We start from the raw sequence: 17008 nt of genomic DNA, 5'->3' as shown, positions 1-17008 counted from the left end.
TTATTATGGTTAACATAGAAAATATAAGTAGGAATTATATTTATCTGTTAATTTTATAATTAATTTAACGAATAATGATTAATAATCAATATTTTATCAATTCTAAACAGATGCAAATATAACAAAATATCACACTCTACATTTTTTGAAATATACACGTGTACTAATATGCATATTCTAAAAAAGTTCTACCATTTATTCATTTTAAAATATTAAAAAATTATCAAAAATATCACTAGAATGAGCGAAACGGTGCATATTTATTTATAATTATCTGAGTTTTTTTACTTTATACATAATAATAATATATATTTTTTCAAAATAATACAAAATATATTTTCGCCTAAAATGCAAATTTAATTGTTCTCATATTATAATTCTTATATTTTTTTTCAGAATGAATGCTTAAATGATTCAATTTATAATAATTTATTTGGTAAATGGAATGATAAGCATGGAATGTTGACTTATTTCTCCTATTGTTTGAAGTTACTAGAGGTTAATGGAAATAATAATATTTTCAATACTTGTGAAAAACTTCTAAGAAATGTAGAAGAAATGAAATACGATGGATACAATGAATCTTATTTATTCGCACGTTGTAAACTTTTAAACTATTGGTTGCAAGATTCGGTGTATGATACTCTAGGTTCGGGTGACGCAACGGATTACAAAAAAATTATTGAAAATATGCATGATGTATGGAATCATTATAATAAATATTTTAAAACAGGAGCAAATATATGCAAACCTGAATCGGTTATTATTTCATTCCACGATATTGCAAATGGTAGAAATATTCATGAATGTTGCTTAAATCATTATACAAATAAAATTAAAAATGCTAGAGATGATTGTATAAGTTATTATGGCAATATTAAGAGTAAATGGCCACAATATGGAATAAGTGAAAGTTTATTTTCAGAAGAAGATAAAGGAAAATGTAGAATGTATTATGATAAATGTAGAACTTATAATCCTAAATTGGATTTCCTTAATGTACATTGTCTCAAAGGAGTTATAAAGGATAAAAATTCTTCAAACACAAACTCACAATCTAACACACAATATACAGATGTACACCCAAGTGAAGTACCTGGAGAAATGCAAGTAGAAGGGGAAATGTATGGTGATGCTACTTCAACAACAACTTCACATCGTATTCGCCCTATCGGTATGTCATTAGGACTTTCATTTCTTGGAATGATTCTTCTTTCTACTGTTTTATACAAGGTATACAACATTTTTATTTAAAAAATCTATTAATATACTTAATAATGAATTTACGTCCTATAATCATAATTATAATTTAACTATAATACATATATTTTAATATTTTATTCTTAATTATAGTTTACACCATTAAAATTCGCGTTAAATAAATTTATTAACAATTACAAGAATTCCAGGCACAATGTAGACGATGAAACATTCCGTGAATTCTTAGAACATACGTACGATTCAGGAAATAACAATATGAAAAAGGAACAAAATTATATAGCATATCATTCTATATAATTATCATTGTTTTAAAATTACACATGTGATAATTCGCTCAACATAGTTATTTTGAACATCATATAAATCAAATTACACATACTCATATGCACATAAATCGTGTATAAAAAAAGTAATTAACTTTTTAATATAAACTGATTTATTTTTTAGTTAATTTCTTTTTAAAAATAATGATTTTATTAAAAAGCATGCATTAAATATAGGAAATATTTCTGTTTTTACGTTGAAAAAATTTCCTCATTTGCGTAATGTATTTACAAGAACTTCATTTCAAATATAATAGCTATAGCTATAATTTACCAGAATAATCTTTTACCTTTTATACATGCATTTTAAAAAAAAAATTTATGGTAAACAACATATAGAAATATATATACATAATCTATTATAAATTGTAAAGATATATTTTAAACGAAGCAATCATAACGTGTACATCAATGTATATAATAATTCCGTTAACTCCTTATTATACTGTTTTAAAAAAGTAAGCTAATAACAAATATTTTTAATAAGGAATACAATTCTTATACAATAGTCAAAAAGAATGAGTAAAAATGTAAAAAATATATACTTCTCCTTTTTTAAATGTTTAATATACTCAAAATATATACATAAGAAATTTGTGTATAAAATAACTAAGGTCCATAAAAAATTTATTAATAACTTTATAAAATTGACGAAATTGTATATAATTTTGAAATGATCTTATTTTGGATATTTATTCACTTACAAATAACATCAATATTGAAGTATTAATAAATCGTAAATAGAACACATTGGATAATTATTACTTCGATGCAAGTGATGGTATAGGGGATAATAATGGAAAATGGATAAATCTTCTTTTATAAATATATGAAATTATTAATAAAATTATATTAAACATTTACGTTACATAAAACTCTTAACTTATGTATTTAAAAGGATTTATAAGTAAATCATATGTAACAAAAGTGCATTATAAAATTTTAATACTTTTTTTGCAAATTAATTATAAAATTGAATAAATTACAGGTAAATAAAAGTAAATGTCACAAAAGGCATCATTTTGAGCAATTATGTTAGTTGCTACAATGATAAATGGAAGAGGAATTCATATTTGAAAAACCATTATCATCGAATAATCAGGAGAAAACGTTTTATTCGATATACATTAATTGATGAATAAGCGCAGTACACTGACACATTAGATTCATTAAATAGTGACAAGATAAATATATAATATATGTTAGTATTTAAATTATTGCACATATTTAATTTAAGTATTATTAATTAAATAAATTTTAATATAAGTATAAAAACAACAGTAAAGGAATAAAAGTTATAATAATTTCCATATATATAAAGTTTTAATAATTTTAAATTAAAGAGATATTACAATATAAGGATTTTAAAGAGGAATTTATCAAATATTTACATTTTGTTATGTAAACCTATCTTAAAAAACCACACTTTTGTTAAAATAAAATATAATTTAAGACTTGTGCTATATGCTAATATTTTCTATAAAAATTGTTGAATATATGTTTTTTTGAAATTAATTTTTATTAAGAGAGAAGCACATAAATAACAATAATTCTCAATACTTTTTTAAATAAGGAATAAAGAAAATTTATATTTGACTTGTAACTAGAGGAGCACGTTTCGTATTAGACAAATAGGGAATAATTTATAAATTAAAAAAAAAAAATATATGAAAGAAATATAACAATTTGCAATATAAAAATATAAATCAAATAATGTAGTGACATGACCAATTTTAATTTTTACATAATAAAAATTAAAATGAACATAGGAAAATATATTGATACATGCTTATTCACATTCATATTTACAATATTCATGCTTTTTGTTTTTACAAGTTTGCAATATTAAACCTTGTTATAAAAATAATAGAATATATACATTTTTTTATTAAAACATGATAATACTTAATATAAATCCATGGTTATAAATAATGCGTACGATCACAAAAACTATGCATAATTCACCTATATTTTGTTTAAAAAAAAAAACATTTATGTTTAAACGATTTTAAAGGGATAAGAAATTATTAATGCATTTTCCAACCATTTATATAATAATTAGTACATTATTAGAATGAGTTTATGTGATTACTTCCTTACATAATGAAAAATATTTCTTTGTGTTATCTTTTACTTTTCGATGCTTATATTTTCGTACTTAGCAACATAAAAGATAATATAAATAATAGATAATACATATGTTCCAAAAGTTACTATATTGCCTGTATAATATGTATTATATATATACTTAATAATCATATTCATGTGTTACAATGGAAAACATTTATGTTAAATCTGATATTAGAATTATATAGACAGACAGGGTAAATGAAAAACATTAAATCATATACGCATAAAGTTATATAAAATATATTTTTTTTTACTTATTATGTTATCTTAACATGTACGTTATTTGAAAACATTTATGTAATAAAGTAATGGAAAAATATTTTCCATAAAGTTTGCTTCTGATTTTGTTAACAATATTTAAAATGCTAAATTATTTTTTTATACCCTATATTAATATAAATCTTGTTCAGAATAACTTATATATATCGATTATATATTAAGTCAGACATACTTTCTATTTCCTGTTTTACCTGAATTTTGATAATAGATTCATGAATATTCTGATTTTTTTCCTCATTTTTAATCTACTAATAATACTTAATTTCTTATTCCAAGTGTTTTATCCATGTAATATGCCTTATACAATGATTAACTAGTAAAACAGTTAAAAAAAAAGAGAATTTTATATTTTGAAGCTTTAAATAATTTTACTCTAAGAAAAAAATGATAATGAACTAAAAATAAGACTAAAAATGGAAGAAAATTCCTTAGTAACTTTATCGTACAATTTTTTGGATTTTTGGGATGTAATTAAAAAAATGTATACAAATAATATTTTCCTTTTAGCACATTTAGAAAAATATAATTTTTAGTTTGTTATCTTGAATATGCTATGCTCTATTTTTTAAATGGTATCAACGAGCGTTAATTGTTTCATAGTTTTCCATTTTTTTTTCTTCATATGCCTATGGGTTAATTTTAGTGCGTATAACGAGAAAGAAATTCATATATGAAAGTAAGAATTAATAAATAATAAATTTGTTCGATGATATAGTTTTTTTACATGTATAGTTGCTACTAATGCATGTGACGTATATTAAAAATTTTAATAATTTTATTTCTAGAATTTATTCTATATAAAATTAGCTAAAGAATATACATTTTATAATTGCTGTTTCATAACTAATCACCTATTTTATGTTATCAAAGTTTCATCCAAGCTCATTTCAGTTTATTTATATATATATTTGTATATTAAAAATTTTTTCCTTTGTACAGTTTCATTAGCTTGTGAGACCAAATCTATATTCATCATTTTACTCGTAAATTATACATTTCGTTTAATTTTTCTTTTAGATCATAAAAATTTTAATCGATTACTCATGATTGTTTCAACAATATGATATATATTTTTTTCTATTTAGTAATATTCTCCATAATCTACATATTTCTCACTTATAGAACAGTCACTTTGCCATTATTTAATGAATTCATTTAAATACTGGGGAAGAGGAATATATATGTATGAGTATTATACAGCACAAATGGATTTGGCTTTATTATTCCATATTTATCTACATAATACTTCTTATTTATTGAGTTCATATATATTTTATATCCTTTGAGTATTAATTCTCGACATAGAATAACATTTTACATAACATGTACGTGAATGAAGTATATTTCATATTTTAATTATTTATTATAAGGAAAAAAATGTTTCCTATATATATATATATATATTTACTCGTTTTATATATAACATGAAATTTACTTTGTAACAAATTAATTAGAAGACATAACAACTACTTATCTTAATAAATGCATAATCTACCATATAAATATAAAAAATATCTACATCGAAATATGTAATAATTATAATGAACTCAATCTTTTGAAAGGAAAAAGAAACGAACATATTCAACACATAAAATTGAGTGTACATATGGATTATTTACTACACAACAAAATATTAAACTTAGAGAGTGAACTATATTTTACAATTAGTGTAAAATTTACATAATAACAGATAAGTTACAGTTCATACAGTTTTAAAATAGTAATTTTTTTATTAAACTATTTGAAAATTTATTATAGATGATTTATTCTTTGAGAAATATTATTTTCATAAAAATAATGTAGGTTTCGAAGTAAATTACTATTTTTTATCTGTATAATATATTTTTTTTTTAGATATATACCTATTTCATACCAATGAGATTTTGATAAACAGTTCAAACAAAATAAGAAATAAGCATTATCAAAATATTATAAATTATTCAGTCAGAAAAAATGTAAATAAAAATTTTAATATATATATATTATATTTTATATATACAATTGAATAAATATTGTTATTATTTTTTTATTTTGTACATAAAAAAATGATTTTTTATATGGGAAAAATATAATTTTAATAGAAATTGTGCAAAAAAACAAAAAAAAAACACAAAAACATAACTAAACACACCTAAGGTAATTTATTCTCCAATAATACGAAATAAAAAAATTTACAATAATTAATTATATTTAAAAAACAGCATTTTATGAATATAAGGTTATTTTATGAATTTTTTTTATTATTAAACAATATGCTTAATAACACTATAGAAATACAAGAATTGCAAAGACATAGTATATAATTTATAAAGATATTTTATATATTACATTTATATGTGCGTCAATTGTATTACTCAATAATTTGAAAAAAGTTTTTATTACATCATAAGTCTATGTTTAATGTATATATACATATACATACATAAGTATAAAAAAAAACATATATATACAATTTTAATACTAAATTGTATTTCACCACAAATACATATTACACTTTATGTAACATTATGTCATTCTTAATTATTATGTGTCAATTGTAGCTAAAATATATACAAATCATAATAATTTATTTCAATAAGTTAATATATTATTATGAATAAATATAACGAAATTTATGATATCTGTAAGTAATCCACAGACATAAAAAAGAAAAAAAGTTTTTCTGTTTAATATTTAATTACATTATACAGTATAAGTTATAAATTAAAAGTTTACTGAAAATTAATCTTCCCTATAATAGCAACTTATAATATATTATTATATATTACATTATTATTCTTTTCTAAATTCAGGTAAAATGTTCTATTTAATAGAGTTTAATATGATGTTTCAATGAAAATTTATTATAATTTAAAAAATATGTGACTCTAATAAATTTATATTTCCTCAAGGAAATTATATTGTATATGTGCTGACTCTTATGAAGAAGTTACTATATTTTTTCATTATCTGTCATTATGCTTATTTACTTTCCTTTATATAATGGGATCTTTGAGTGAAGAAGCATATGTATGATTTTCATATTTTACTTTAGAAAAGCTTAGTAAAGTGAAATTGTTACGTTTTATAACTATTTATGTAAAATAAAAATTTATTCATTCATTATGAATATAGACATATTTTATTTTTTCTCTTAAATTTATAGAAAATAGTTTTAGGAAACACGGAATCTTATAACATATACAATGAATTTGATGCAGTAGATAGTTCCACTAAATACACTAACTACTGTAATGATTTTAAAAAATTATACAAATTAAATGATGAAAGTAATGGAAATTATTGTGTAAAAATTGCAAAAAATTTAGAAAAATTACATGAATCATCCAATACATCAAATCTCAGAGATAGCTGTTTACACTACAAACACTGGATATACAGTAGAATATTGAATTTAGTGAATTCAGAAAATAATGAAATTACACATGTTATCAATTATTTTCTTGAGTTACAAAAATATATTTCTGAAAAACTAAAAAATTACCGATGCTTTTATCATTTTCATGGTAACGATTTAGAATACTTGAAGCAATTAAATGAAGAGAAATATTTGTATGAATACTTTAAGTATTACTACATTATTTATAATAAGATTACACCTCATATTGTTGAAAAAGACAATTATATCATATATCTTTCATATATTGATCAAATATATAAGAAACATAAGAATAGTTATTGTTGTACTTATTATGGTTTGAATGATTATTGTGCTCATTATTTTACGTGCGACGAAAGATACGATCCTAATAATCTTTTATGTAAAATAAATAATGACAACACTTCATCCGATTGTAAACCAAAGGGTCCAGTTTCATCGGAAAAAGGTTCTAAGGGGGAGAATTCTGGAAACATAAATTTCGAAGAAATAAAACCATTTTACTTTAGTTGTAAGGAAATAAAAAGTGAAAAAGGTGTTCCATTTTTATCATGCTTTGTATTACGAACTGATTATAAGGATACTAAAAAAGGAAATCAAGCTAAAATCAATCAACCTATAGATTTATCTGTGGGTTATATATCGAAAGCTATAGAAAAAATCAAATATAGTTCTTGTGTTAAAAATAATAAAAATCCAAAGAATGAGCATTCTGCTTATACATGTATTCCTAAAAGTGACATTCAAAATCAGGATAAAAGAGATCATATATATACGGGAGAACGAGATTCATTTCAACGGGATGGTGAATTTGAAGAATCAACATCTTCATCTTCTAAACCTTCAAATATAGATATAAGATGGATGATAAATGAAAGTATCTTGGAATGCCCGGCTAACTCTTCTGATAAACTTAGGCAACAGCTTTGTGAATACATATCAGTACTAAAAGAAAAAGGGGATATTCAAAATCACACAAAAACTGAAAATAATAAACCTTTTGATTTGACACATCAACCAGTGCATACATCAAAGGAAATAAAAGCAACAATCAATTTAAATAATTTTAAGTGTGATTCTGTGAATCAAGATTTCTGCGAAAATTTAAAAAAATCATTTTTATCTGAAATAAAAGAAGAGGTAAAAACAGAGAATCATCATGATACAAGAAATAACACGTCATTTCAGGGAAGTAATGAAACAGAAGGTATTTCAGAAAGTACACTTATAATAACTCCTAACGTTTTAGAACAAAATTATTCTATATTTAAAATTTTCATTTTCCGTGTATGTATTGTTGTTACTATTGTAATTGGAACCATATTCATATTTTTTATATATTATAAGGTAGATATTAATTTTTTTAAAAAGTATAAATATATTATACATGTAGTTACGTTTCAATTATTTATATTTTTTTAATAATTTAGTAATAATAAATGTTTAAAAAAATTTTTTTTTCTCAGTTTACTGGCTTTGGAAGATGGTTTGACAAGATAGTATTAAAGAAAAAAAATTCTAAGGCTAATTTTTATTATAATGAAAATAAGAGAATGCCAGAGTATACACCTGAATATATGTATTATAGCTCTAAAAACAAAAGGACACGTATATCATATACTCCTGCATAAGATCTTTGTGGTTAACATTCTAGAGGACATTGATAAATTTACGGACATACACTAAAATAGAGAGAAAAGTGCTTTTATAAAAGAAGATATTATATGAACTCAAATAAAGATAAAACGAATACTATCAGAAGCTATTTTTGTTATTATTATGTTAAAATATTAGTAATTTTTACATAATTATATTACTCTTATTTATTCGTTTTATTTTAAATTTACTTTGACGTCTTTTGATATATGTATGATTTTTTGCTCTTTTTAATTATATACATTAGTACATGGAATGTATATTATTTTATTTGTTATAAAATTATTAATATATGTGTATTTACGAAATTATTGATAATTTTCCACAAAAAAAAATTGTATGTTTATCAAGATTCATTTTTTTTCTTTAACTCGTATTTAATGAACACCTCAATAATTTTCATCATTTACTAATATTGCTAGTTAAGGAATTAACAAAATGAAATATTATAATTCGTGTTTTAACATGCATTAATAAGTCTTGAATGCACTAAAATATCAAATATTATATCATAAATATAGGAAAACATAACTTTCTTAGGATAACAAAATAATATAAGAAATGTAGTAGTTATAATTTAAAGTAAAATATTAATGGTTATTTATATTTGTAAATGCTGTTTTCACTAATATTATATATAAATAGGATGACATTTAATGGAATAAGTTTTATGAGGAGAGACAATTATTAGATTAATTTATGAATCATACATTTTTTAATATATTAGCCTATGAAATATATTGTTTTTTGCTTTAAAATATACATATTTATTTTTTAAAAATTACTTATACAACATGTAGTATTATAAAAAAAGATGAACCAGGAATATATACATAAGTTTTTTATTAATTAATTACAATCTTATAAAATAATATTTTGTACCATTTTAATTATTTATTTTGTGATACAATCGTAATACATTCACAAACTAATATTTATTTTTGTTTTATTTTATTATAAAAATTGTTTAATTCTTATATGTAGTTATCAGGGAAAATATTATATATACATTTTTAAAAGAATATGTAATATATTATTTAAGCAGGATAATTCCTTAAAGCTATACATTTTTATGGTAAAATTAGTTTGGATATAATATATTATACTTACTAATTCTTGAGTTATCCCATGATATTTCAAAAGGATGAAATATATTCTTTTCTTCACCTATATTATTATATTGGTTTCCTTTTTTTATTATTTTACGGTGCAACCATGAAATATATGGGGTAAACTAAATCGCAATAAAAGGAGCTTATGCATTAAAAATATTATTTTTTAATAAAATTATTGGTATTTAAATTATTTATAATAATTATTTTATTCTATAAACATATGTAAATAATATTATGATTTACCTTATATATTATAAAAAAAAAGATGGTTGTTAATGACATTACAATATTGTAATTATAATATAGACTAAGTTATTCATTTTACAAGGGGATGATTCATGTGGTCTAAGTTCTTCAGTAAATTGATTAATTGTGTCTGGATTATGTTCATTTATAATATTTTGCAATGTATCGAAGAATTTGTTATCTGTGTATGATCCATCATTGCCTTGTACTTTATTTAGATATGTATATATATTATATATGGCTGTAAGTTTATTTAATTCTTCTTCAGTAATAGATGTTTCTTCATAATTTACATATATATCTACTTGAAATATACTTTTATATGTGTTTATAAATCCATTATATATTTTTGTTATATTTTCAGTATATTGATTATTAAGGAGGTAATTATATATCCAATAATACATATATTTACAAGCAGATTCCCAAGTTACGTTATGTTTGTCTTTAATATGTATATCATTTAAATATGACATGGATTGGTGGCACATTTTATCATCACAGGAATTAGTAATTTTTTTAATGGTTTCATGAATTTTTTCACAATTTTCCTTAAATCCACTGCTGTTAACATTTTGATACAAATCTATATTTTTTTACATTTATGAAATAATTTTACAAAACTATACTAGAAAGATCCATAAAAATATATTAGGGTGGAAAATGTATTCATTTAAACTAATATTTATAATATATATAGAATATGAGAGTATTTTAATTTTGCAATTCATATTATAACAATTCAGGAGAACAACTTATACCGTCATCTCGGAAAGATTACAATATTTTTTTGTTAGAACTGAACGAAATAAAGAATTTTATGTAATAGAATGTAGATGTTATTAAAAGTTAATAAAAAATGTTTGAAGAAGTATTATATTTATCTCTTATATGTAATTATACAACATATGCGAAAATTGTATCTATTTGCATGATCATTAATTTTTGTACAGTTTAATAAATAATAATGTTTTTTCTAGATATAAAATGTATACTCTTAATTATTTTAAAAAATATATATGTTATTCATGCAAGAATATTATATTAATTGTTTATGTATAATACGAAATTTATGTTGTTGAAATGAATTATATAATTTTATTTATATTTCAGATAAAAAAATACGATATAACACTATCATTTATTGTTAATATAACTATATATATAAATATATTTTTTTATTTTTAATTGTGATTTTATTTTAATAACATACACAATTTAAGGTGAAAACCACTAAATATTAGAATAAATAACTTTACTTCTTAGTAATTTCCTTATATAAAAGTAGTTGTGAGCTTACTAAAATGAACCAATTTAATTTAGATAAATTATATATATGTCTTTAAAATAAAAGTTATGAATTATTAAATATTATTAATTTTTATATATGTTTAACATGAAATTTAATTCAATATTATAAATTCATATATATACATAATAATTAAATTATTATATGATCAATGTCCATGACATTAGAATTGATAGAGTAGCATTTCCTTATATATATATAAATGTAATATATAAAAAAAATTCTTAATTATTTATATTATGGATATGTATTTTTCACATTTCTAGTGTTATATAACTTATTGCTAGAAGTAATATAAAAAGTTAATAAAATAATTACATAATATTAAGAATAATTAATATTAGAATATAATGTATTCATATATTTTTTTTTCATGATGGATTATTCAAATGTAAATTACCTTTTATGCTTTTTTATTTAATTTTTTTCTCTCATTATTATATAAAATTTTTTATATATGATCTGACATAAGGAGAGAAAGTTAAAGGATATTTGGATATTCCTTCTTGTAAAATGCTTTCTACTTTTGATATGTTATTTATTTTCACATTTACTAAAAAAGTTTATATTTTCCCTATTTAATTCGTATAATCATTTTAAAATTATAAATAGTAACCTTGGGTATGTTGAATAATTTTAGAGAGCATAAATTTAAATGTAGAATAACTTTATGTAATATTATTAAAATTAATAATAAAAAATATAATAAATAAAACAACAATTTACATGGATTACATATTTATAATGTGATTAAATTGAATATTAACTGTTTATATTGAGGAAGGATATTATCTTTTTTTTTAAAGAGGGGAGGATTTTACATAAAGTGTTTAATATATTTTATGGTAAAATAACAATATAACAAATATGACATGACTTATTATAACTGCTATTAAAATGTAAAATAATGTAGAACAAATATGGGTACTTATTAACAACAGAAACTATTATAATAATATTTCAAAAAAATAAATGTTGAATTATTTAAGTCATGATAATATTTTATAAAAAAGGTACATATTAAAACTAAAATATATTATATATAGCATACTCATTTATATATTAGTGCACACATATGTAATGTTAAATAATATATATTTTTTATTGAGATTAATACATACAAATTTTTGTAAAATTATTAACATTTTATAGAATTACATATTTGTGTATATATATGTATATACGATTAATATGCTTTCTGCATAATATATTGTATATTCATGTGTTTTTTTTCCAATTTATATATTTACATGGCTTAATGCTATATATATGTAAAAATATATTTTGGTAATTTTATAAAATTTTCAATTCAGTTTCTTAAATATATCGAAAAGGACAAGCACTTATCATAATAAAAATTTATTATATTAACCTTTATATTATATATGTATATGTCTTGATCTAGTAAATTTTGTATAAGATTATTATATAAAAATTTCTTTATTATTTTATGTTTATTATTTATTCGTTTAATTCAAATATTATTTATATAATCATTAACGAAAGATTTGTATATCATATTATATCGATTATGAATACTTAAAAATAACGAATCTCCCCCATTGATATATGCATTTTTTTGTGAAAATTTTTTCTTTTATCTTTTAGCACAAATCCAAGTACCCAGAGGAGTAATCTAATAAAATAATATAATAAAAATAATTATATTTAAAGAGTAATAATTATTTTATTTAAAAATGTTATTTCAATAATATTTTTTATTAATTTATACAATATCATAATTATATTTAATGGAAAAATTTATATGCTTATTTAGTGAATTTGTTCTATAGATACACTTCATTTTGCGTAACTTAGAAGTTTTCTAATTATAGAATTTAGTAGTATATGATATAGTAATAATTATCCAATACCAGTATTTTTATTATATATATAATAGAATTTATAACATATTAAAGTTAATTTAGAATGATCTACGATTCTTTTAATTTAATTCAACCATCATATAAGATATGTAACTGGAAAATTAATTATAAAAATTTGGAAACGTTTTTTACCTTATATTTTGCACAAGGTCACATATTATTAAATATTATCTCGTTTTGCATGTATTATATTTTCTTATTAAATATATAATCTCTCTTTTTTTATAATTAGAGTTATATACACGTTTTTATAATTCATAAATGTTATTTTATGAACACTGTTATTTTATTAAATTTAATTATCTCATTTTTACTCATTTATTTTTAACATATATAATTACCAATACATATTTAGAGATTAGAAATATCTTTTTTTTTTAACAATAACTATTATCACTATTATTCATTCTCTGGATACATTTATAAATTGATTATTAATTTCTTATCATAAATGAAAAAATCTTTGGATATATTTTTTATAATTTTATATTTTATTTAAACATATATTCCATTGGCTATATATATATATATTATTTTAGTACAAAAGTTCCGTATTATAATATATTTTATATATATAAAAATAATTTTAAATTATACAACTATAAAAATATCCTTATTATTAATTCACTGAATTATATAATATTTGATAATTTTTATCATTTATATTTTTATGTTCTCTTTTCATCAAATTATATAATTTAGGTTCTTCTTCATTTCTATTGTTCCATATACTCCTTAGCTTCCTTACAAGTGGTTGTAAAAGTGAAACATAATGAGTATACTGAAAATAAATAAGCAATATCATATTTTTATGAATATTTTTTCTATTTGACATTTAAATTCCCTAATATTTTTTATTATATATTATAATAAAATATATGTTCCATAAATTTAATTCATTACTAACCTTATAAAGAATGAATGCTATTATTAATAATGTAATTGTTAAAATAAGACCTACTGCAATTTTCCAAGAGGAATTATGTATGGATTTAGAATGTGCATGACAATTAATGAATTTTTCCTGAAGGGTGATATATTCTTTATTGAAATTTTCTAGTAATTCTTTAAGGCTATCGTTATTTATTTCGCTACTTATTTGTAAAAGATTCTTATATTTAGCAGAGTATTCGTCAGCATGCAGACACATACTTTGATCTAAATCGTAACGACTACTTGTTTTTAAGTACTCAAAAGATGTATATAGTGCATTTAGTATATCCATTATTTTAAAGGTACCTTCTTTAAGCTCTAAAATATCCCCTTTACATACTTCAGATACCTTTTTATTATCACCGATGCTTACTTGATACATGTCTTCATAACATTTTTGTTCGTTTTTACAATGAGGACTTAATCCCTCTAGTGCATATTTTAGCTTGTAATTAAAATATTTACAATGTGTTTTTTTATCAAGATTTTCACTTTCTATATTATCTAAATAGACACATAAATTTAAACAGAAGGTATAAAAATATCTCGTTTTCACTACTTCATCACTTATATTCAAGCAAAGATTATGGTATGAAATTCGTAATTCCCTTTTTTCCATTCCATCAAGATTATCAAACACCTTCATGCAAGTAGGAAATATATCATTAAATGTGTACTAAAAAGGAAAGTAATAAAATATATAAGAATTTAAAATAATAATTTTAGGAAAATACTTTTTATGTGATTTTTTCATATAAGGAAATATTAAAATTAAACAGAATAAATTATAATTTTAATACAAATAGAAACATACATTTTTATCAACATCTACAATGGTAGCCATTATGTTTAATATGTGTGTATAAATGCTAAAACAAATTTTAATTTTTTTATTATAAACATTTATATGTTAAAAATATTAGAATATAATCTACATTAACACTATATAGTAATTTTTATAATTTAAAAATCTCAATCAATTTTTTTTTTAGTTTTAATTTTTACTAAATGCTTCTTACATATTAAACTGTAGTAATGTTCATTGCTGGAAATAATCCTATTTTTTTCATATAAACACATATTATGGAAATATACGTTTATAAATATGTAATCATATAAAACACAATTTTCATATTTTAGATATTAATTATTAGAGTTATAATTATAACATTTTCTTTTAGAGTGCATTATTTAGATATTGTTTTTTTATATCTCATGTAGGTTTATTTTTACTTATTATTTTTCATTGTTTTATGATGCATACGTTATATTTTTTTAATAATATTACATATATTCATGAATTATTTAAAATTATACAAAATTTAATATGTACATATGACACAATGTAATCGCACGTTATAAATATATATATACATCAGCCTAATATAATTATGTGTTATTCAAAGATTTATTGAATGAAAAAAATGCATTTCAGTAGAATAGATGCATAATAATAATTCATAAAAAATGTAAATTAAATATAAATAAATGCATTATCTTTCATATATTACTTTTCTGGTATAATAATGTTTTTTATACTTTATAATTTTTTTTCTTAAGAAATGTTAGCTTATAATTATTTAATAGTTCCTATAAATAAAAAAGTAATTTAAGAGAATAATAAATTATTATATTTTATTAATTTTTTATTATTTAAATTTAAATTATACTTTAATTTATATATATTTTTTTAAGTGGAAGCTTTTATTAAAGTTATATTTGCAAAATACTATCTAACAAGAGCATCAAGAGTTAAATAAAATTATACATATAATATATAATCTATTAGAGTTTATAAAAATATAATTATCTAAAATTAATTATTGTTATTTTATAGTATATTATCTTATATAATACAATATATTTTTTATTTCATATTTGACTTTAATTTTTTATTAAAATATATATGTATATTATATATGTTTATAATTAATAATTATGTCTCATGTTGTATGGCGACAATATGTGTATATTACATTTTACATTAATAATGATAATATTGTTTAAACAATTTCAATAATGAATTATGTTTTAATTTATATTTTCATTTTTTTTATAATATTAATTGGAATATTAGTATACATAATTTTTTAGACTGATGAATATATATTACAAAATTGCGAGAAACCTATTATTTTTTCTTAGAAAATATATAATTAACATTTTTGAAAAATGAGATCATGTACGTATAGTTAACTGTGTTTTATGTCTAATCAGTATTAAATATTATTATTTCATTGAAAATTATTTGTGCTCTTTTGAATAATTTTAAATACAAGTGTTAGAATCAAAATAGAAAAAAGGGAAAATGTTTAGAAAAGAGAATGTAAAAATTGTAAATTTCATTCCAAAGTAAAATAATATACATTCTATGATTATGGCTGTAATCATGGGTATATTATTTTATTACCTACATTTCTTGAAGTTCAGAAATTATATAAAATACAAGATAATAATTTAATTGCAAGAATTAATAATAATTGTGGCATTTGAATGCTTAAATTCTATATGTACATTTTAAAATATAACAT

General features: G+C 20.2%; 4 protein-coding genes across 4 annotated transcripts; 2 read left to right on the top strand and 2 right to left on the bottom strand.

The window, feature by feature from the left end:
• Window positions 1-240: 240 nt before the first annotated feature.
• Window positions 241-1518, top strand: PGO_000650 (variable surface protein; the record flags this gene model as incomplete). Its single annotated transcript, XM_028690810.1, has 3 exons — window positions 241-252; window positions 397-1233; window positions 1354-1518. 3 exons carry the CDS (start codon window positions 241-243, stop codon window positions 1516-1518), a joined length of 1014 nt encoding a protein of 337 aa, XP_028546611.1.
• A 5417-nt stretch (window positions 1519-6935) lies between these two features.
• On the top strand, window positions 6936-8963 carry PGO_000645 (variable surface protein; the record flags this gene model as incomplete). Its single annotated transcript, XM_028690809.1, has 3 exons — window positions 6936-6962; window positions 7099-8679; window positions 8799-8963. The coding sequence occupies 3 exons, from the start codon at window positions 6936-6938 to the stop codon at window positions 8961-8963; spliced, it is 1773 nt and encodes a 590-aa protein (XP_028546610.1).
• Window positions 8964-10069: 1106 nt separating this feature from the next.
• On the bottom strand, window positions 10070-10991 carry PGO_000640 (variable surface protein; the record flags this gene model as incomplete). Its single annotated transcript, XM_028690808.1, has 3 exons — window positions 10070-10222; window positions 10412-10900; window positions 10974-10991. 3 exons carry the CDS (start codon window positions 10989-10991, stop codon window positions 10070-10072), a joined length of 660 nt encoding a protein of 219 aa, XP_028546609.1.
• Window positions 10992-14163: 3172 nt separating this feature from the next.
• PGO_000635 (variable surface protein) lies at window positions 14164-15293 on the bottom strand (the record flags this gene model as incomplete). The annotated part of the gene is made up of 3 exons (XM_028690807.1): window positions 14164-14325; window positions 14452-15153; window positions 15255-15293. The coding sequence occupies 3 exons, from the start codon at window positions 15291-15293 to the stop codon at window positions 14164-14166; spliced, it is 903 nt and encodes a 300-aa protein (XP_028546608.1).
• Between the last annotated feature and the right edge of the window lie 1715 nt (window positions 15294-17008).

This window comes from Plasmodium gonderi (assembly GCF_002157705.1).
Source record: "Plasmodium gonderi DNA, contig: Pgo-contig_54, whole genome shotgun sequence".
NCBI lineage: Eukaryota > Apicomplexa > Aconoidasida > Haemosporida > Plasmodiidae > Plasmodium > Plasmodium gonderi.
Note: the sequence above shows the minus strand (reverse complement) of the source record. Positions and strands in the feature narration are given on the sequence as shown.